The sequence below is a fragment of the Nansenia antarctica genome (assembly GCF_963989245.1).
Source record: "Nansenia antarctica genome assembly, chromosome: 6".
NCBI classification, from domain to species: domain Eukaryota; kingdom Metazoa; phylum Chordata; class Actinopteri; order Argentiniformes; family Microstomatidae; genus Nansenia; species Nansenia antarctica.
Genome location: NC_137676.1, coordinates 72346761 through 72370487, shown reverse-complemented (window position 1 = coordinate 72370487; position 23727 = coordinate 72346761). Strand labels below are relative to the sequence as shown.

Genomic DNA, 23727 nt, shown 5'->3' with positions numbered 1-23727 from the left:
TCCAGAGAACAGAGACAGGGGGGTATTCCATCAATGTCACTAAAAAACAATTCAGGCTTATTTTGATAAATCCTTTCGAGACTTAAATAAAGCCTGGATTTTCTTTTAGTGACGTTAATGGAATACCCCCCAGGTCTCCCTCAAAAAATAGATTTTAATCTCAAGGGACTTCCAGGTTGTAAATAAAGGTTAAATAAAATAAAATAAAATAAATAAATCCCTTGTCTATCTGTGTGTGTGTGTGTGTGTGTGTGTGTGTGTCTCTGTCTGTCTGTCTGTCTGTCTGTCTGTGTGTCTGTCTGTGTGTCTGTCTGTGTGTCTGTCTGTGTGTCTGTCTGTCTGTGTGTCTGTCTGTGTGTCTGTCTGTCTGTGTGTCTGTGTGTGTGTCTGTGTGTGTGTCTGTCTGTGTGTGTGTCTGTGTGTGTGTCTGTGTGTGTGTCTGTCTGTCTCTCTGTCTGACTTACAAGGTGTTGGCGCCCCCTGCAGGCAGGATGAGGCGTGGGTGCTGCTGGATGGTGATGGGGGAGCTGGAGGCGGAGCCAGAGCCGGAGCTGGCTGACGACAGGCTGGGGGGGTGCACCTGGGCCAGGTAGTCCCGGGGGGGCAGGATCTGCAGGGAGGCGGGCAGCTTGATGTGGAGGTCCTCGGAGATGGGCGACTCCATGATGCCGCAGGTGAGGATGTGAGACAGGCTGCAGTCGTCACAGGTGCACCTGGGGGGGGGGGGAAGACATGTCACAACACAGGTAAACACAGGTAAACACAGGTGTCTCCAGGGCTGGGTTAGGACTGCAGTAATGAGCTTCCCTCTTCCTCCTCCTCCCTTCCCTCTCCTACGCCACAGACAGACAGACAGACACAGACGTAGACAGACAGACCGAGACCGACAGATAGACAGAGACAGACAGACAGACAGAGACAGACACAAAGAGACAGACAGACAGACAGACCGAGACCGACAGACAGAGAGAGACAGACAGAGACAGACAGAGACAGACACGAACGAACAGACAGACAGAGACAGGCACAAACAAACAGACAGACTCACCTTCTCCAATAGTTGCAGTTGCAACAATCGGGGATGGACGGACAGACAGACAGACAGACTCACCGTCTCCTGTAGTTGCAGTTGGGACAGTCGGGGACACTGAGGCGGGAGGACAGCATCCTCATGGTGTCTGTGAAGTTACTGTCTCCAGCCAGCGACTTCTTACTGTTGGTCAACTGAACACAGAGGAAACACACCAGCCAACAGTCTTACAAACACAGGTTGGGAGAAATATGTGGTGTGATTGGCTAAAACCGCATTCCAAGACATGCATTCATAGAGCTAAATGGTAAATGGCTGACTTATTGGCGCCTTATTCCAATGGCATCTTTACAATGGCATCTCATTCACCCTTTCACACACACATTCAAAAAACACAGATGGCGGCAAGCTACCATGCAAGGCGCCGGGCCGCTCATTGGGAGCAATTTGGGGTTCAGTGTCTTGCCCAAGGACACCTCGAGACGTGGACAGCCAAGGATCGAACCGTCGATCTGCCGACCTTGCAATCATTAGACGGCAGCTCTACCAGGGCTTGACATTAAGCTTTTTCAGGTGTCCAAATATGACGACGCATGCACGTGCGTGTCTGCGTCTGCGTGTGTGTGTGTGTGTGTGTGTGTGTCTACTAACACACTACAACCCAGTAATACATTACATTACAATTCCAACAATTACTGTGGATCTACGTGCACGCCAGAGATTCTCTAGGCATGACAACATACCCTGCGCTCCCCTACTCAGCGGACATTGAAAAGGCAGCAGACATTGACAAGGCAGCATACATTGACAAGGCAGCTACATTGACAAGGCAGCAGACATTGACAAGGCAGCAGACATTGACAAGGCAGCTACATTGACAAGGCAGCATACATTGACAAGGCAGCATACATTGACAAGGCAGAAGACATTGACATGGCAGCAGACATTGACAAGGCAGCAGACATTGACAAGGCAGCAGACATTGACAAGGCAGCTACATTGACAAGGCAGAAGACATTGACAAGGCAGAAGACATTGACAAGGCAGCAGACATTGACAAGGCAGCAGACATTGACAAGGCAGCAGACATTGACAAGGCAGCTACATTGACAAGGCAGCAGACGATGACAAGGCAGCTACATTGACAAGGCAGCAGACATTGACAAGGCAGCTACATTGACAAGGCAGCAGACATTGACAAGGCAGCTACATTGACAAGGCAGCATACATTGACAAGGCAGCTACATTGAAATGGCAGCAGACATTGACAAGGCAGCTACATTGACAAGGCAGCAGACATTGACAAGGCAGCTACATTGACAAGGCAGCTACATTGACAAGGCAGCAGACATTGACAAGGCAGCTACATTGACAAGGCAGCAGACATTGACAAGGCAGCTACATTGACATGGCAGCATACATTGACAAGGCAGCTACATTGACATGGCAGCAGACATTGACAAGGCAGCTACATTGACAAGGCAGCTACATTGACAAGGCAGCTACATTGACAAGGCAGCAGACATTGACATGGCAGCTACATTGACAAGGCAGCAGACATTGACAAGGCAGCAGACATTGACAAGGCAGCTACATTGACAAGGCAGCAGATATTGACAAGGCAGCAGACATTGACAAGGCAGCTACATTGACAAGGCAGCAGACATTGACAAGGTAGCAGACATTGACAAGGCAGCTACATTGACAAGGCAGCAGACATTGACAAGGCAGTATACATTGACAAGGCAGCAGACATTGACAAGGCAGAAGACATTGACAAGGCAGAAGACATTGACAAGGCAGCAGACATTGACAAGGCAGCAGACATTGACAAGGCAGCAGACATTGACAAGGCAGCAGATATTGACAAGGCAGCATACATTGACAAGGCAGCTACATTGACAAGGCAGCAGACATTGACAAGGCAGCAGACATTGACAAGGCAGCTAAATTGACAAGGCAGCTAAATTGACAAGGCAGCATACATTGACAAGGCAGAAGACATTGACAAGGCAGAAGACATTGACAAGGCAGCAGACATTGACAAGGCAGCTACATTGACAAAGCAGCAGACATTGACAAGGCAGCAGACATCTACAAGGCAGCATACATTGACAAGGCAGCTACATTGACAAAGGCAGTATACATTGACAAGGCAGCTACATTGACAAGGCAGCAGACATTGACAAGGCAGCTACATTGACAAGGCAGCATACATTGACAAGGCAGCAGACATTGACAAGGCAGCATACATTGACAAGGCAGAAGACATTGACAAGGCAGCAGACATTGACAAAGCAGCAGACATTGACAAGGCAGCAGACATTGACATGGCAGCAGACATTGGCAGAACTTCGGCAATGGTGCTGGTGTTTCGTCCGATGACATTTAGCATTTCCCCGCTGTTCCTGGCACCTGGCCAGTTTTAGGTGTTGAAGGAACATTGTGCTTGCTGGCTTGAGTAACGTGTCGTTTTCTTTCACTACGGACTTAAAATGTCCACAAGCCAACTTCACGGTCAAGAAGGTTGGCACTTTTGTGGGCAGTAGAGTTATTAACGGTCATGCAATAGCATTAGAATTTTTTAGAAGTCTACTCATATTTTTCATTTTTTATTGGACAGGCATAGTGAAGACAGACAGGAAAGTAAGGAGAAGAAGGGAGAGAGAGAGGGCATGTCAGCAGGGCAGGGGCCGGATTCTAACCCATGCCGACATGGGCATGTGTGTGCACTGTAGACCGCGGTGCTGGACCACTGGACCACCCCAGGCCACAGCATTAGAATCTCTGTTACAAGCTACACCGCCTCATAGGCAGCGAGAATGAGGTGCGGCACAGGACGGACGGACGGACAGACAGACAGACAGACCGACCGATCGGACAACTGAAAGAGGAATTCATTTTTTGCGTATATTACTGATACTGATTGATTTTTCCCCTTTGTTTTGATTTGTCAAACAGACAACTGCAGGAGGAAGTCCACTTGAACTCGAAAAATGAAATGTACTTGTCCCGGACAAGCGGACAAGCCTTAATGTCGAGCCCTGTCTACCTCCTGTGCCACAGCCGCTGACCGTCACCATGGAGACCCATAGGCCATTGACTTAATCACATCATTTTTTTAAAGGTCAGTTAATTAATAGAACACCTCCTTCCTTCCTTCCGTCCTTCCTCATCACCACCATCATCATCATCACCACCACCACCACCACCATCATCATCATCTTCATGTTCATCATACCTGTTCTTCTATAAACCTCCTCTGCTTAAAGAACTCCCAGTCTTCCTTCAGCATTCGCTGTTTTGTTTTCAAAGTCTGGAGAGACACACACACACACACACACACACACACACACACGGCTCAACTCTGGAAATACACACTGTAGATACATACAGATATACCTCTCTCTACAACTCTACAAATGACCCTGTAAAGACACAGACAGATAGACAGATAGAGATTAGAGAGAGAGAGAGAGAGAGAGAGAGATAGAGAGATAGAGAGATAGAGAGATAGAGAGATAGAGAGATAGAGAGATAGAGAGATAGAGAGATAGAGAGATAGAGCGATAGAGCGATAGAGAGATAGAGAGATAGAGAGATGGAGAGATGGAGAGATGGAGAGATGGAGAGATGGAGAGATGGAGAGATAGATACTACTGTAGACAGACAGACAGAGAGACAGACAGATAGATAGATACTACTGTAGACAGACAGACAGAGAGACAGACAGACAGATAGATACTACTGTAGACAGACAGACTTACATTTTTGCTAATGAGAGACTTGTGTGGTTCTGTCCGTTGGTTGGTGAGGTTCTGTCCGTCCACCTTGAAAAGCAGCTGAAACAGAGCAGAACACACAGGTACTGAACCACCACCGTCCACCACCATTCACCATCCATCATCTACCTTAACCATCAATCACCTGAACACACAGGTACTGAACCACCAACATCCATCACCTGCCTTCACCGTCCACCACCATTCACCATCCATCATCTACCTTAACCATCAATCACCTGAACACACAGGTACTGAACCACCACCGTCCACCACCATTCACCATCCATCATCTACCTTAACCATCAATCACCTGAACACACAGGTACTGAACCACCAACATCCATCACCTGCCTTCACCGTCCACCACCATTCACCATCCATCATCTACCTTAACCATCAATCACCTGAACACACAGGTACTGAACCACCACCGCCCACCACCATTCACCATCCATCATCTACCTTAACCATCAATCACCTGAACACACAGGTACTGAACCACCAGCGTCCACCACCATTCACCATCCATCATCTACCTTAACCATCAATCACCTGAACACACAGGTACTGAACCACCACCGTCCACCACCCTTCACCATCCATCATCTACCTTAACCATCAATCACCTGAACACACAGGTACTGAACCACCACCGTCCACCACCATTCACCATCCATCATCTACCTTAACCATCAATCACCTGAACACACAGGTACTGAACCACCACCGTCCACCACCATTCACCATCCATCATCTACCTTAACCATCAATCACCTGAACACACAGGTACTGAACCACCACCGTCCACCACCATTCACCATCCATCATCTACCTTAACCATCAATCACCTGAACACACAGGTACTGAACCACCACCGTCCACCACCATTCACCATCCATCATCTACCTTAACCATCAATCACCTGAACACACAGGTACTGAACCACCACCGTCCACCACCATTCACCATCCATCATCTACCTTCACACTTTATGTGTGTGTGTGTGTGTGTGTGTGTGTGTGTCTGTCTGTGTGTGTGTGTGTATGTGTGTGTGTATGTGTGTGTGTGTGTGTGTGTGTGTGTGTGTGTGTGTGTGAGAGTCTGTGTGTTCAGGGTGTGTGAGCGCCCGTATGTCTGTGTTCGGGGTGTGTGGGTGTCTGTGTGTCTGTCTGTGTCCGTGCGTGCGTGCGCGCCTGTCTGTGTTCGGTGTGTGTGTCTGTCTGTCTGTCTGTGTTCGGTGTGTGTGTGTGTGTGTGTGTGTGTGTGTGTGTGTGTGTGTGTGTGTGTGTGTGTGTGTGTGTGTGTGTGTGTGTGCATGCGCGCCTGTCTGTGTTCGGTGTGGGTGTATGTGTGTGTGTGTGTGTGTGTCTGTCTGTCTGTGTTTGGTGTGTGTGTGTGTGTGTGTGTATGTGTGTCTGTCTGTGTTCGGTGTGTGTGTGTGTGTGTGTGTGTGTGTGTGTGTGTGTATGTGTGTCTGTCTGTGTTCGGTGTGTGTGTGTATGTGTGTCTGTATGTGTTCGGTGTGTGTGCGCCTGTCTGTGTCCGGTGTCTGTCTGTGGTCAGTGTTCAGTTTGTGTGTGTGTGTGTGTGTGTTCAGTGTGTGTGTTCAGTTTGTGTGTGTGTGTGTGTGTTCAGTGTGTGTCCGGTGCCTGTCTGTGGTCTGTGTTCAGTTTGTGAGTTCAATGTGTGTGTGTGTGTGTGTTCAGTGTGTGTGTGTGTGTGTGTGTGTGCGCCCCCACCCCACCTGTTCGTCTACGTAGTCGTCGATCCTCTTCTCACACTCCTGCCAGTCTGCGGCCACGGCGGCCATCTCCCCCTCCAGGGCCTGGTAGCTCTGCAGCAGCGCCCGGCGCACGGCGTCCTCGCTGTACGGGTCTTGGCTGGCCGTGCCGTGCCTGAACACAAAACACACACACAGATGACACACATACATCAGACAGACAGACATATACAGAGAGACACACACAGACACACCACAGATACAGACAGACAGACGACACAGATACAGACAGACATACAGACAGACAGACACAGACGACACACACAGACGACACACACACACACACGACACAGACAGACAGATACAAACACACACACACACACACAGAGACGACACACAGAGACGACACACACACACACACACACATACACACACACACACGTCTGAGGAACATTTGAACAAATAATCCTGTTTCCTGACAGACTGCAGTGAAGATATTATCAAAGCGTACGGGTGATCGACAGGCGCGTACGCTTTGATAATATCTTCACTCACGATCATCGAGTCTAGTCTGGCGCCTGCGCCGTCTGTTGTTCTTCCTGCACACAGGTAAAAATATCCGGGATCTAGCAGCGGCGTCGTGCTCGCGCAAACAAACCCGGTGAATGTTTTACTTGCTCCGGGCAAGTAAAAGGGCGTTAATGTCGAACCCTGAGACTGACTGGATATTTCGCGGCTGTACTCGACTATTACTCAGAAAGGTCTGACGGCGAAAACATACCGCAAGCGTCAACCTCAGGAGCGCGTGTGCGTGGCGGAACTGCTGTGGCTCTCACTGTTGCAGCTTCCCTACTGGCAGCGTGTCTTCTGTGTCACTGACTGGCTGTGTGTCTTCTGTGTCACTGACAGGCTGTGTGTCTTCTGTGTCTCTTACTGGCTGTGTGTCTTCTGTGTCTCTTACTGGCTGTGTGTCTTCTGTGTCTCTAATGGGGCTTTTCCACTAGAGGGCTGACCCGGGTCAGCCCAGGCTGGCCTGCTTCTTTGGCGCTTTTCCATTGAGCGGCCTGGATCAGCACGGCGCGGTACGGCACGCTTCTTTAGCTACCCTTCGAGTCCAGGAACCTTTTTGAGACCCGCAACCTTTTTGCCAGGCTGTGTGTGACGTGTGACGCTGCACACTGTTGATTGGTCAATGGAAATCGCCATCCCATGTTCATAGATTTCTTCGCTAACCGCCATCTTTAAATACCACATTCGCTCTTGGAAAATGTCACTACAGTTTCTGTAATAGCTTATTAATAAAGATTAGAAAAATTATGCTGACCATCGTATTATCTTAGTTTAATGTCATTTCAATGTATCATAGAACTTTTATTTACAACAAGCATAACACAAAAATCGCTATTATGCACCGTCTTTGCCCGTGAATAACACCGGCTGTGAAGGTGGTAGAAACACAATACTCCTTTGCTAACTTCACCATCGGTATACGGTAATTTTGAGCCCTTAACCACCGCGCTGACCCCGAGAAGATATGCTTTTAACCGTAAACTCAATGAACCGGGAGTTCACTCGCTGCTGCCTGCAGCACCGCGCCTGCTGGTTTAAACTCCCTTTGACAGCGGGGGGGAGAGAAAAGTTTTACCAGGGAATTCGCTCCGCGCTGTGTCAACCGTGATAGGAGTGTAGGATCGACACCATTCAAATGGTTTTGGATTCCCTGTCCTCTCCCCTATCCGGACACGTTTGAATTGTTATCCTAACCCACGGTAAATCACAGTTATTAACCCGCAAAGGGCACCGTCTTTGCCCGTGAATAACACCGGCTATGAAGGGGGTAGAAACACAAGACTATGCTGGATAACTCCACCATCGGTATACGGTCATTTTGAGCCCTGAACCACCGTGGTGCCACCCCGAGAAGTGAACCGGGAGTAAACTCAATGAACCAGGAGTTCAACATGCGTCAAGTGCTTATATTCACTACGAGCAGTGTCGACATCGATCAGGCAGTAGCCATCTCATATGCTCATACAGTTCATAAAGCAGACAAGTGAAGGCAGTGGTTTTAAGGGTTCAAAAAACATGACTTTATTATGTGTACCGTATTTTCCGGACTATAAGTCGCATCAGTCAAAAAATGCGCCATTAAGAGGGAAAAAACATATATAAGTCGCACTGGACTATAAGTCGCAATTATTTAGAAATATATTTCACAAAATCCAAGACCAAGAACAGACATTTAATCTGGAAAGGCAAGTTTATTCAACTACACAATAGCACACAGAACAACAGGCTGAATAGGCTAGGTGCACGATCTCCACTACTTCCTGAAAGGCACCTTGCATGAACATATCCTGTCTCACTCTATTGGTTTAATTGATTAATCAGCTGTGCGGTAAACTGTTGGAACACAGTTAAGAAAACTCAGTGGTTTTAATTTTCTAGTTAATGCCCACTGAGCTCGCAGGAACCATAGGAACAACGTTTGAGGTTGCTAACCTGTTAGCCGACAAAGCTAACGCGATGGGTAAAAGCGAAAAAGTTTGCGTTCGTCAATTCGCTCTGGAAATCTGACCCGCACTCGCGGAACGCCTCTCGTCCAATCAAACGAATCGGTCGCTCTGTGACGTTGCACCCAGTGTGCGCTCCGGCGCTCTCGGAGCGAATTGACGAACGCAGCCGAAAGTGTTTCTCTCGAGAGTGTCGCGAGCCAGTCTTGTCCTCATTAGCAGAACCAGTGAATTTGGTAATAGAGGTAACACATTGCCCCGCTGGTACCGTGTTCAACACGGTAGTATAGTATTCCACGGTAGTACCGTTGTATAAAGCTTATGGTATAGTAGGCACCGTGACATTTTGGCACCGCGGTATATCGTGCAACACTGGTCCACCATGGCGCGCTTTTATGACGCGTAACTCCGCCTACTATCTCCTACTCCTCCTACTCGATCCTGGTCTGTTGTGTATAGTGGAAAAGCGCCAATACCCAGAACTGTTCAAAAGCGTGCCGAAGCGAGCTGAGCCGAGCCGTGCCAGGCCGGTCAATGGAAAAGCGCCATAACTGGCTGTGTGTCTTCTGTAGGGGTGTAACGGATCACCTAACTCACGGATCGGATCACGGTTTTTGAGTCACGGATCGGATCATTTTTCGGGTTTAACACAAAACATAAAAAGAAAAAGAAAAAGCTTTTTCCTCGAATTCTGTAAAAACACCACTTTTACTGTGTAAAACCCAACAACATTCAAGATGTAAAAACTCAAAACCGGTATATATATATATGTGTGTGTGTATATATATACAGGGCTTAAAGTGGGAAAAAATCCTGTGCCTGAAACTTTTTCTTGGGGAGGGGGGTCACAGTTTGAGATATTGGGAGAGCGGGTACAGAAGACAGCTTCTTGTCTCAATGTTTAAATGCATTAATACTATTTTATAGTCAATACAAAATATGTCTCAATGTTAAAATGCATTAATACTTTAAATGAATGTGCAACAATACTATGTGCAATATGACAACCCTTGTGTACATAAGGTTCAGATATAGGAAAAGTTAGGATATTTATAGCATAGCAAAGAGTACAGCACAGTGTTTTATTGTATAGTATAGTAGTATAGTAGATAGTGTACATAGCCTTTATTTATGTAAACCAGCTCTTTTCCCTTTTTTATTTTACCCTTGGCCCTCGTGTTTTTAGTCTTTTTCCAAGCACCAGGGGAGCCCCCCCTCCTAAATTTCGTTGTATGCTACCTGTACTGTATTACAGTTTTTCTCAATTGCTAAAACACATTTCACAAAACTTTCCTCCATTTTCCCAAAACTCTAAACACAACACACTTTTCTAAAGCTACATAAGCAAAACCACACCTTCTCTCTTCAAAACTCAAACTCAAACCCTACCCCTAATCCTAACCCTAACCTTACTGTAACCCTAGCACCTAACCCTAACCCTAGTTTTCCCACATGTATGATAGTCATGCATAAAAATAAATCTGCGCTCCCTGTCTAACGTTATATCTAACATTACATATTTTACATTACAGTAAGGCTGATTTTGCATGATAGTCATGCATGTTTAGATATCTATTTCCCCCCTTTAAATGGCATATGATGTCCGAAATTTTACTAAAGTTCAGCCGCGAAGTTGTTGCACTGTTGTCCTATCGAGTTTTACGTAAATAATGGTTTGAAAAACGTTACCGTATTCCCACATGTACCGTAACATGTACAATACTGTACTGTATCACAACTCAATGCAAACACTACAGAGGATCCATTACACACAACAATACTCACTGAAAACAATGTTCAGGGTGTGATGTTTTTTTATTTATTTATGGAACTATACCACACACACACACACACACACACACCACAATAATTTGCAACAAGTGTCTTACATTTTGAATCGTTATGTTTAATGAAGCCAGGTGTGTTCATTGTGTTAAAATGTTGCTGACTGTGGCAAGCATTTTGCATCACATGAGCTTTAATTTGAGAATTTGACATTTTGAGCAGAGTTTTTTGCAACTTGTGTTTTAGCAAGACAAAATGTGTTTAGATTTATGAGAAAAGGAGGATTGTGTTTTGTGAATTGTGTCTTCATGTGAAATGTGTTTATGGTTTTGGCAAATGGGAGCTAGTTTTATTAAATGTGTTTAGAGAACTGGTCATTTGGTTTAGAGAATTGGCTTTTGCGTTTTAGCAATTGGGAAAAACTGTAATGACAATTAAGACCATTCATTCATTCATTCATAATACTGTTTTATACTTAATAAAAAAAATAAAAAAAATAGATGTCTTTAAAAGGCAAAACTGATTGCATCACTTATTAAGCCACTATCACTATAACAATACAGAATAAAATATATACATGTCTTTAAAAGAACAAACTGATTACTTATTAAGCCACCATCACTTATATTCAGGGGTGCACATAACTGGTGCGCCAGTGCGCATGCGTCGCCAAAATGCATGCTGCGCGGAAGATCAGCGGCATGAACGCGCTCTTGCGCACCAACAGCTGGAAGCGCTGGGAGAGGAATTTACTTCCTCAAAATCCAACTGCTGACTGCTGACTGCTGCATCACTGCAAGCCCCGTAACGCCATCACAACGACCACGGCGACTCCCCTCACGAAAACATTCGGAAAGTATCGTAACTTGTACTTTCATTCCGCGTATCGCGTATCGCACGGTTATCACGGTTATCACGCCGACACGTGAAAATTCAGTCCCAAACGACTCGTCGCTAAAAGGAAAAACAACACCAAGGGACTTCACGTTTCTTTTCTCTGAAGCTTTCAAACGTTCAGACGTTTGTTTTACAGCTTCATTATCGCACCTAGACCCCTGACCCAGGGAATATGGTTGGGAATTCTATTAGAAGAAAAAAAAATGACTTTGTTGCACAATCAAAATAATGAGCTATTTAAAGTGATAGCCTACAACATCCTCTACCATGGTTGAAATTGAGGACAGTGATAACTTACAGCAGTCAAGAGAGCAGTGATGATGATTAAGCTTGTAGCATAAATAAATGCTTAGGCTGTAACTTTTTGTTGAAAAGTTGATTTCAGTGTTTACAGAACAGAGCAGTGCTTAAAGAGATGTCAGTTGATTTCATTGTGTTTAAAGAACAGACATTCAGTTAGTGCTTAAAGAGATGTCAGTTGATTTCATTGTGTTTAAAGGAGTCTGACAGACTTTCATGCTTAAAGAGCAGTCATTTGATTTTGCATTTGTTTCTTTTGTTTTGCACACAATCATTTGTTCGTTCATCTTTATTTATGAATAAATGTTGTTTTGCTAATATACGTTATCCATGTATCCCTTTTTTATCCATCCTGTGGGACGGGTCGTGACTCGCGAGCTCGGGGAGCACCAAACAGCATCCCTAGGTGCTCCTCTGAGCACTGGCCCCAAAAAGTTATGTGCACCCCTGCTTATATTCTCCTTCTTGGCACCACGTTCCATAAGGCTTCCCGTCACTACTCAGGGTTTTTCCTGGCTCAAAATGAGGCGGAGGTGGTACCAGTGGTGTTTGACATCGGGGGGGACCCATGAAGCAGGGCTGTCTGGGGGTCCTTAAACGAGCATCAAACACTTAATTTCTTGCATTCTGGTGAATTGATATGCACCAATTTGTGCCCTTTCGCCATCAATTTATGGTGGAAATGTCATTATATATGTAAAGGAAAAAACAATATTCAGGCACCAGATGGCCATTAAAAATATAATGTAATATAATGCAATATAAGGCTCTCAGGCATTCTGTACTTTCAAATATGTATTCTCCTTGAGCAGTCAACATTAACTATCAGCTGTTTCGCTAGCAAACACGAAAGCTAAGTTATTTGTGAAACAGCGCCCCCGCCACCACGTCGGCGCAATGCCGCAATTGCAGTTTTTATTTTATTTTTTATTCTCCCGTGCCGGAAATCCGGCACTGTGCCGGAGTACTTTAAGCCCTGTATATATATACAGTGGGGAGAACAAGTATTTGATACACTGCTGATTTTGCAGGTTTTCCCACTTAGAAAGAATGTAGAGGTCTGTAATTTTTATCATAGGTACACTTCAACTGTGAGAGACGGAATCTAAAACAAAAATCCAGAAAATCACATTGTATGACTTTTAAATAATTAATTTGCATTTTATTGTATGAAATAAGTATTTGATCACCTACCAACCAGTAATAATTCCGGCTCTCACAGACCTGTTAGTTTTTCTTTAAGAAGCCCTCCTATTCTCCACTCATTACCTGTATTAACTGCGCCTGTTTGAACTCGTTACCTTTATAAAAGACCCCTCTCCACACACTCAATCAATCAGACCCCAACCTCTCCACAATGGGCAAGACCAAAGAGCTTTCTAAGGACATCAGGGACAAAATTGTAGACCTGCACAAGGCTGGGATGGGCTACAGGACAATAGGGAAGCAGCTTGGTGAGAAGGCAACAACTGTTGGCGCAATTATTAGAAAATGGAAGAAATTGAAGATGACGGTCAATCTCCCTCGGTCTGGGGCTCCATGCAAGATCTCACCTCGTGGGGCATCAATGATCATAAGAAAGGTGAGGGATCAGCCCAGAACTACACAGCAGGACCTGGTCAATGACCTGAAGAGAGCTGGGACCACAGTCTCAAAGAAAACTATCAGTAACACACTACGCGGTCAGGGATTAAAATCCTGTAGCGCACGCAAGGTCCCCCTGCTCAAGCCAGCGCATGTCCAGGCCCGTCTGAGGTTTGCCAATGATCATCTGGATGATCCAGAGGAGGAATGAGAGGAGGAATGGGAGAAGGTCATGTGGTCTGATGAGACCAAAATAGAGCTTTTTGGCATAAACTCCACTCGCCGTGTTTGGAGGAAGAAGAAGGATGAGTACAACCCCAAGAACACCATCCCAACCGTGAAGCATGGAGGTGGAAACATCATTCTTTGGGGATGCTTTTCTGCAAAGGGGACAGGACGAATGCACCGTATTGAGGGGAGGATGGATGGGGCCAAGTATCGCGAGATCTTGGCCAATAACCTCCTTCCCTCAATAAGAGCATTGAAGATGGGTCGTGGCTGGGTCTTCCAGCATGACAACGACCCGAAACACACAGCCAGGGCAACTAAGGAGTGGCTCCGTAAGAAGCATCTCAAGGTCCTGGAGTGGCCTAGCCAGTCTCCAGACCTGAACCCAATAGAAAATCTTTGGAGGGAGCTGAAAGTCTGTGTTGCCCAGCGACAGCCCCGAAACCTGAAGGATCTGGAGAAGATCTGTATGGAGGAGTGGGCCCAAATCCCTGCTGCAGTGTGTGCAAACCTGGTCAAGAACGTCTGATCTCTGTAATTGCAAACAAAGGTTTCTTTACCAAATATTAAGTTCTGTTTTTCTGATGTATCAAATACTTATTTCAAGCAATAAAATGTAAATTAATTACTTTAAAATCATACAATTTGATTTTCTGGATTTTTTTTTAAGATTCTGTCTCTCACAGTTGAAGTGTACCTATGATAAAAATTACAGACCTCTACATTCTTTCTAAGTGAGAAAACATGCAAAATCAGCAGTGTATCAAATACTTGTTCTCCCCACTGTATATATATATATATATATATATATATACATACATAACATATTCTACACTCAAACATTAGGCTACATATTAAACAGAAACACACATTCAACTTAAATGATGCAGTAGGAGAGAGGGAGGAGGCACCTGGTTGCAGCAGTGAATCACTGGGCTCTTTAAAGCAGACAAATAAACATGTTTTATGACACTTTTAACTAAATAATAAAGTGAAACCTTACTTTAAACATGGTATGAAAAAATTGGCTACATTATCAGAAGTTGTCAAGCTTCCTTTTTCGTGCCTCCCGTCAACACACCAGGGTGATGTCGCGGCAAATGTGTGGCCATGCTCGTACGACTTTCTCGTTGCACAACGCTTAAAAACCGTAACTTTTTTATCGACCACACTTCCAATGACACTGTCCGTCATTGTTATAATTGACAGAGAAGCCAAAGTGCTCCCATACATGGGATTTAAATGACGAGGGAGGCATTTTGAGTTCTTCTCTGTCGCCAACATTAGCAGCACTCGCCATGATACACTTGGGCTGCATTCGTAAATTTGCTCTGAGAGCGCCGGAGAGCACACTGGGTACGACGTCATAAAGGGACCAAGTAATTTGATTGGACAAGAGGCGTTCCATGAATGCTGATCAGATTCCAGAGTGAATTTACGAACGCAGCCTTGTTGTTCTGGATTTTTTCCCCCATTATCAACCTATCATTGCACTTTAGAGTAAAACAAAGCACGCAACTGTCGCGTCTATCTTTTCATGGCAACTCTACATTGTGATTTACAAGGGATATTAACTAATATTAAGTAATATTATTACTTGGTTACATTTTGCAATTGATCCGCGGTACACATGCGTGCCGAACCGTGGGGGGCGATCCGTTACACCCCTAGTCTTCTGTGTCTCTAACTGGCTGTGTGTCTTCTGTGTCTCTAACTGGCTGTGTGTCTTCTGTGTCTCTAACTGGCTGTGTGTCTTCTGTGTCTCTAACTGGCTGTGTGTCTTCTGTGTCTTTGTACGTTGGCGTCTTTGGGGCGCTGAAGCCCAACCACCATTGGACTTATGATGAAGTGCTGGCGACTTCCTCAACATATTGATCGAGGTGCTCACCTGGGCTGTGTCGCCAGGGTAACTAAGCTGCTTATTATAGCACTGGGTGTTTACACACACACAGACACACACACACACACACACACAGGGACGAACACACAGGGACGAACACACAGGGACGAACACACAAACACATACCGACACATACCGACACACCGACACACCGACACACACACACACCGACACACACCGACACACACCGACACACACACACACGCACACGCACACGCACACACCCACACAGTGGTTCCTCACCTGAGCTGTGTGACCAGGCCAGGTAAACTGCTGTGCAGGATGGGCTCTGAGAACACCAGGCTCTCAAACAGGTGCTTGTTGTGAAGCACCCACGTTACCTGGAACTTCTGCAGGTGTTCGTTCTCCTGGGGGACACACACAAGAGGTCAGAGGTCAGGGAACGTTCTTGTGTATCACTATTTGCACTTGCTCTTGACTTTGGTGATTTGGCCACAGTGACATCACCCTACCTCGGCTACTAGATGCTACTCCAAGAAAGCTGCAGCATTTGGTGGAAGGCAGCTGGCTCTGACCCTTTACATGCTGGTGATATTTGTCCTATCAGAGGCTGTTTGTTTTTCAATTCAAAGTCAATTCAACTCGATTTAGATTCAGTTCAGTTCTAAGACTGTTACATAACTACCGTAAGTGTATATAGCTACCTCACTGTCATGTTTTATATCACTATTTGCACTTCTGGTTAGATGCTGATTTGCGTTTGCGTTGTCTCAGTACTTTCTCTGCACTACTCTGCAATGACAATAAAATGTAATCTAATCTAAACTGTGTTTGTAAATTCGCTTCGAGAGCGCCGGAGCGCACACTGGCTTCAACGTCATAAAGGGACCCAAGTAATTTGATTGGACAAGAGGCATTCCATCAGTGCTGATCGCATTCCAGAGGGAATTTACGACCGCAGCTAATCTAATCTAAACTAACCCAACCCTACCCTACCCTACCTAATCTAATCTAAACTAACCTAACCTTCATCTAACCCAACCCTACCTAATCTAATCTAAACTAACCCTACCTAATCTAAACTAACCTAACCTAACCTTCATCTAACCCAACCCTACCTAATCTAATCTAAACCTAACCCTACCCTAACCTAACCCTACCTAATCTAATCTAAACCTAACCTAACCCTACCCTACCCTAACCCTACCTAATCTAACCCTACCCTACCCTACCCTAACCTCACCCTACCTAATCTAATCCTAACCTAACCCTACCCTAACCCTACCTAATCTAATCTAATCTAAACCTAACCTAACCCTACCCTACCTAATCTAAACCTAACCCTACCCTAACCTAACCCTACCTAATCTAATCTAAACCTAACCTAACCCTACCCTAACCTAAGCCTACCTAATCTAATCTAAACCTAACCTAACCGTACCCTAACCCAACCCTACCCCTACCCTACCCTACCCTAACCCAACCCTACCCTACCAAATCTAATCTAAACCTAACCTAACCCAACCCAACCCTAACCCAACCCTAACCCAACCCTACCAAATCTAATCTAAACTAACCTAAATCTAACCCAACCCTACCCTACCCTAACCCAACCCAACCCTACCCTAACCCAACCCTAACCCAACCCTACCCTACCCTAACCTAACCCTACCTAATCTAATCTAAACTAACCTAAATCTAACCCAACCCTACCCTACCCTAACCCAACCCAACCCTACCCTAACCCAACCCTAACCCAACCCTACCCTACCCTAACCTAACCCTACCTAATCTAACCTAACCCTACCTAATCTAACCTAACCCTACCCTAACCCTACCCAACCCTACCTAATCTAAACTAACCTTCATCTAACCTAACCCAACCCTACCTAATCTAATCTAATCTAACCTTCATCTAACCTAACCTAACCCTACCCTAAGCCAACCCAACCCAACCCTACCCTACCAAATCTAATCTAATCCTAACCCAACCCAACCCAACCCAACCCTACCAAATCTAATCTAATCTAATCCAACCCTACCTAATCTAATCTAAACTAACCTAACCTTCACCTAACCTAACCCAACCAAACCCAATCCTCATCTAATCTACCCTACCCTCCCCTAAGGTGCCAGACAGCCCTGCAGGTGACCCTACCCTACCCTAAGGTGCCAGACAGCCTCCATGTGGACCTACCAGGGTGAGCAGGAAGCTGCTGATGGTGCGTGCTGCCTGACACAAGGCGCTGTACTCCTCCAGGAGCAGGGAGACGAACTGGTGTGCTTGGGGGGGCCCCTGGGCTGCAGCCCCCCCCCCTGGCGGGCCCCCCGGCCCCCCCGGCCCCGCGGCGGGCGGCCCTGCAGTCTTGGAGCCGGCAGACAGGTGCTTCAGCAGGCGGACCTTCATCTCCAGGACGTACTCCCTCGCCTGCTGCTCCAGCCTCTGGTACAGCTGGTAGGGGTCCTTCTCACACAGCCTGGAGACAACATAGCCTACTGTTAACATCTACCACAATAAACACTGTTAACATCTGCCACAATAAACACTGTTAACATCTACCACAGTAAACACTGTTAATACACCTTACGACAGGGGCGCTTAGGTGGCGTAGCGGGTTAAGCGTTGACCATGTAACCACCTGTCCCACCTGTCCCCCAGCCCCTCCTACCTGTCCTACCTGTCCCACCTGTCCCACCTGTCCTACCTGTCCCACCTGTCCCACCTGTCCCCCAGCCCTCCTACCTGTCCTACGTGTCCCCCAGCCCGTCCTACCTGTCCACCAGCTCCTTCATGTCAAAAGGCTGCTCCTGGTCGTGGGCCAGAGGCGTGCCCGTCTGCCGGTAGATGCATCGGACCAGGTAGCGCACCTCCGACCAGTGGTGCTGCAGCTGCTGGGACTCCCGCTCCGACTCCGCCGTGATCTCCCTGGTGGGGGGGGGGGGGGGCGCAAGGTCACAGGGTCAGCAACAAGGGTCAGGGGTCAGCAAAAAGGTCACAGGGTCAGGGGTCAATGAATGAATGAATGAATGAATGAATGAATAGTTTAATGACCACACGACCTAGGTCGGTGGAATTTGTTTTCGGTACAGCTCAAAAAGCAGTGTCAAAAAACATACACACATTTTACATGACTATTACATGGACATGAAACACACATAACCACAAGACAGGACAGAACATATTTACAATTTACAATTTATACAGTGCAGTGAGTCAGGTATTGAGAGTCCTTATGGCAGAGGGGAAAAAACTGTTTTTGAACCGGGATGTTTTGGTGGCCAGGGATCGGTAGCGCCGTCCAGAGGGCAACAGTTGAAACAGGTGGTGAGCAGGGTGGGAGGGGTCAGAGATAATTTTATGTGCTCTATTTGTGGTGCGTTTGGGTCAACAACAGGGTCAGGAGTCAGCAACAAGGTCACAGGGGTCAACAAGTTGATCACCATCATTCTGTCCTTCCTAGCATGGCCATCTAGTGATCAATCAAATAATAAAAGCGATTCTGATTCTGATTCCGATTTCAGCGTTTCAGCTGTATATTTATTTTTGGGGCATTTTGACATGAATATACTTGAGAAACCTCTGGGTTCGTTCGTAAATATGCTCAGGAAATCTGATCAGCACTCATGCCCTCGAAAACGAGATGGTTCATCTCAAGGGGTTTTTCCTAATAAAATAAATTTACAACAAATGCCTCTCGTCCAATCAAATTGACTTGGGTCCCTTTATGACGTGACTGTTGAACCCAATGTGCGCTCCGGCGCTCTCAGAGCGAATGTACGATCGCAGCGTCTGTGTCTGCTCACCTTCTCTCGTTGCAGGCTTCACAGCTGCACGTGGTGTCTGCGGAGAGGGGGGCGGTGAGGTCCGGGGCGGGCAGCGTGGGGAGGGGAGGGGGGGCGGTGCTGGTCAGTCGGCCCCCCCCAGCCACGGGCTCCTGGCCCACGAGGCCTCCGTTACCCATGGGCATGTGCAACAGGAAGTCCTGGCTCTGGGGAAGGGAAGGGAACAGGATATGACACGACAAGGAGTCAACACGGCTCACAACACCGCTACGCTACACGCTAAAGCGGCACGGAGGTGATACGAAATACATTAAATATTCAAATATTAAAACATAGGTCGTCAACGGAATGGAGCAGGGGGGTATTCCATCAACGTCGCTAAAGGACAATCCAGGCTTATTTTTGATAAATCCTACAAGGTTTATAAAAGATTCCAGCCTTATTTTGATAGGTGGTCTCGCAGGATTTTCTCTAAATAAGCCTGGATTTTCCTTTAGCAACATTGATGGAATACCCCCCAGGATATCTGAGGATCTCTAGATATACTTCAGTGTTTCCTCTACATGCATTTCATCGTGGCGGTCCGCCACGATGGAATTTCCTCCGCCACCATGCAGATTTCTCAACCCAAAAAAAAAAAAAAGGATTTAGGCCGCTTTTCAGACCTTCACAGCGCTAGACACACCCACAAGCGCGAAGCGACGCGCTTGCAAAACTGTTTTGTGATTCCTCATTTAAATTACGTTGTACCTGTTACAATGACAATAAAGATCATTCATCTTCATCAAGATGAGAGATGGAGCGATCCGCTCACACAGCTGTCCCGCATCCGCTAATCAGCGCAGCACCGAACCGCCGGGCTCGTTGAGCGGATGCGAGGCAGCTGTGCCCGGGACCGGCCACTTCACATAAAGGAAGGAAGGAAGGAAGGAAAGAAAGAAAGCCGTGCACAAACGAGAGCTAAGTCAGACCGGGACGCTGCCAGTATGTGTGAGAGCCGGACTGCCGGCGTGAACATTTGAACCGTGTCATTTTATTTAATGGACCATTTCGTTGTCTGGTACCTGTACTGTAGCAATGACAAATAAAGTCCATTCCATTCCATTCCAGAGAGGGACGGACGGACGGACTACCCTTGTTTTTAATTTACAGGAAAACATTTTATTTTCGAGTTTTGGCTGAAATGACGTCGTTGTTTTGAGCGCGCGTGCGCGTTTCATGCGCGTGCACGCGAAAAAATCGGTCAGCACTACCCGCCACCATGGTAAAAATTCCTGGAGGAAACACTGTACTTCCTGACTGCAGGTTGGGCAGCGGTCAAAGCTGCTAGATTCCTGATCTAGAGATCAGCTAAACCCCCCACCCATATCTCAACGACAGTTCAAATGTGGACAAGAGAAACATGTTTGCATTGCAGGCAGAGACAGAGGGGCACTCTGGGAAGTTATCAGACTCGACATTTTAAAATAAATTGGTCTTCTCATCTAGAGTATGCGCACACACGCACACACCTGTGCAAACACACACACCCAGACACACCGACACCCCTGCGCAAACAGACACACACCGGAACTCTCTCTCTCTCTCTCTCTCTCTCTCTCTCTCTCTCTCTCTCTCTCTCTCTCTCTCTCTCTCTCTCTCTCTCTCTCTCTCTCTCTCTCTCTCTCTCTCTCTCATCCCTCCCATCCCCCACACCCCCCCAGGTGAGTCTCACCACTAGGGACTGCCCCTCCGCCCCTCCGCCCCTCCCCCCCCCCCCCTTCCATCCCTCCCCCTCTTCCTCCTCACCACCAGGCTCTGCTCCAGGGCGGAGTGTCGGTCCTCCTTCTCCACGGTCCTCCTGCAGTCGGGACACACCCACAGGGGCAGCTGTAGGGCTGCCGGGGGGTGCGGGGGGGCGAGGGGGGGCTGCTGGGCCGGGCCCTGCGACCCCCCGCCGCCCAGGCCGTTCAGGCCCTGCAGCTGCGGCGACGACGTGGTCATCCCCCCGTCCGCCAGCAGTGGGCTCTCCTTGCGCTCGGTCCGACAGAGGAGGCAGCGGTCCCCGGGGGTGTAGGGGGCCCGCTGGCTCAGACCGAAGGTGAACGGGGTCTGGGGGAGGGGAGGTGGAGATGGAGGGGTGGGGAGGGAGAGGGGATGGAGGGAGAGGTGGTGGGAGATGGAGGGGTGGGGGATGGGGGGGATGGAAGGGGAGGGGGGTGAAGATGGAGGGGAGAGGGGAGAGGGAGAGATGGAGGAGAGGGGGAAGGGGAGACGGAGATGGTAGGGGAGGGAGAGACAGAGAGGGATGGAGGGGAGGGGGGATGGAGGGGAGAGGGGGAGGGGGAGGGAGATGGAGAGATGGAGGAGAGGGAGATGGTAGGGGAGGGAGAGACAGAGAGGGATGGAGGGGAGGGGGAGGGAAAGGGGGAGGGAGAGACAGAAGGGGAGACGAAGGGGAGGGGGGGTGGAGAGACGAAGGAGGAGGGGGAGACGGGAGGGGGAGGGAGAGACAGAGGAGGAGAAGTCAGAGGAGCAGGCAGTGAACCAGCAGTGCTGCAGACAGCCAGACCAAACGCTGCTTCTCTCTCCTCTCACACAGATGAAGCCTCCGTCTATTTATAGACTAAATTACAACCTCACAGGAGACTCTGCAGCTGAGGACGGTGTTTGGTGTTTGGGGTGACCTGTGGTGATGTAATGGGGGGGGGGAGCCCCACATTCTTTTGGGGGGGGGGGGGGGGTGAAGAAGAGGGTGTACGAAACATTGGAACGAAAATGTGTTGTTGTAACGTTTTTTTACGTTAGTGTTTTACAGGTTTTTTACATCCCCGATGAAGTTTATAACAAGTCCTGGATTCAATTAACCTCCAGGCCAGGGGGCTTTGGCCCAGTCCCATTTCACCCCCTTGGCCCTCGATTTCAGTCCCTACGGCTCTGTTTTGTTCACGTGTAAAGTAGGGGTGTCCCAATTCTTGTTTTCATGTAGGAGTAGGGCTACATAGCACTCGAAACAGGAGATTTTTGAGGACCGGACTCGAAAGAGAGCCACAGCCCTCCTCTGTCCTATGAAATCCCAGAATGCCTTGCGAATCATGATGACGAGTGACGATAGAGAAAACAGGAAGACAAAACCACGCGTAATTATTTTCTTCAGAATACATCAGATAGTATGATAACCATCGTACTATCTTTAGTTTAATGTCATTTCAACATATTAAAGACCTTTGCTTTATAACAAGCTAGGGATGGACGGTTTCCAATTATTGAAACCGAAAAACCGTCAGAGAGTAAAACCGCGGTTTTCCGGTTAACCGAAAAATACAGTAAAAAAAAAAAAAAAAAAAAAGTTTTTTTTTTTTTTTTAAAAAGAGCGCCAATTTCAAATAATTGAGCCCTACTGCTACAATACACTCATGTCGAACACCATTAAAACACCGTAAGCACAGTCGCAACACATTTAGGCTACTTAGTTTCACAAATATAAGTGGAAAGGCAGACTTTTGTAAGCTACACCATACATGAAAACACATGAACACTTAACACACCAGCTCCGCTGATCCAGGGTGCACGCCTGCACGGAAGATCATCTCTTGGAACAGCGTCTTCATTGAATGAACTGCTTTCTCAATATCTTGGTTCTTAGACAAAGTTTCAGCTGCTGCTCAATGTATTTAAATATTTGAATACTGCTCAATAATCACTGAAATATTAGACTTAGAATTATGCAGTGAACATACTTAAAGCTTTTCATAAAAACCACATGCCGCGAGACTGACTCGTCCTGAACTGTCGTAAGTCAATCAACAAAGAATGCCCCATCAAAATAAAAGTGCCCATGGTAGAGCTGTCAAAATAGAGCTTTCAAAATAAATGTACTAATACAGATAGAGATAAATACAGAACTACCTTTGCGTCACTAAGTGACCGCGTATCTTCTGAGACATGCGTTCTGTCATCACTTTCAGTAGCGCCTTCACACACAGTGGCGCTGTGCACAAACACTCTTGATCCGTATAGCTCTTGTTTTATTATATTATGGTTTAGTAAATACTGCACTTGGAGTTACATTCAATGCATGATTTGTGCTATAGAACATAAATAAAGTTTGATTGATTGATTTCAAATCAAATCACATTTTATTTCTATAGCGCATTTCTCACAAAAGTGACCCAATGCGCTTTACAGAGAGCAGCGAAAATTATCTTATTAAATGTAAGCGAGTAATTGTAAAAACCTTTCCTATCTACCAATAACTGAAG

General features: G+C 46.9%; 1 protein-coding gene across 1 annotated transcript in view; it reads right to left on the bottom strand.

Moving 5' to 3' along the window:
* The window catches only part of fam193a (family with sequence similarity 193 member A), a gene marked incomplete at its 5' end in the record, with an annotated part of 50380 nt that overhangs the window by 14565 nt on the left and 12088 nt on the right, over positions 1-23727 (bottom strand). The window contains 10 exons of the mRNA XM_080534856.1: positions 465-713; positions 1112-1224; positions 4272-4337; positions 4798-4872; positions 6560-6710; positions 15986-16110; positions 17901-18180; positions 18477-18629; positions 19508-19692; positions 21275-21577. Coding sequence (XP_080390982.1) covers positions 465-713; positions 1112-1224; positions 4272-4337; positions 4798-4872; positions 6560-6710; positions 15986-16110; positions 17901-18180; positions 18477-18629; positions 19508-19692; positions 21275-21577 — 1700 coding nt within the window. The remainder of the gene's footprint in view (positions 1-464; positions 714-1111; positions 1225-4271; positions 4338-4797; positions 4873-6559; positions 6711-15985; positions 16111-17900; positions 18181-18476; positions 18630-19507; positions 19693-21274; positions 21578-23727) is intronic.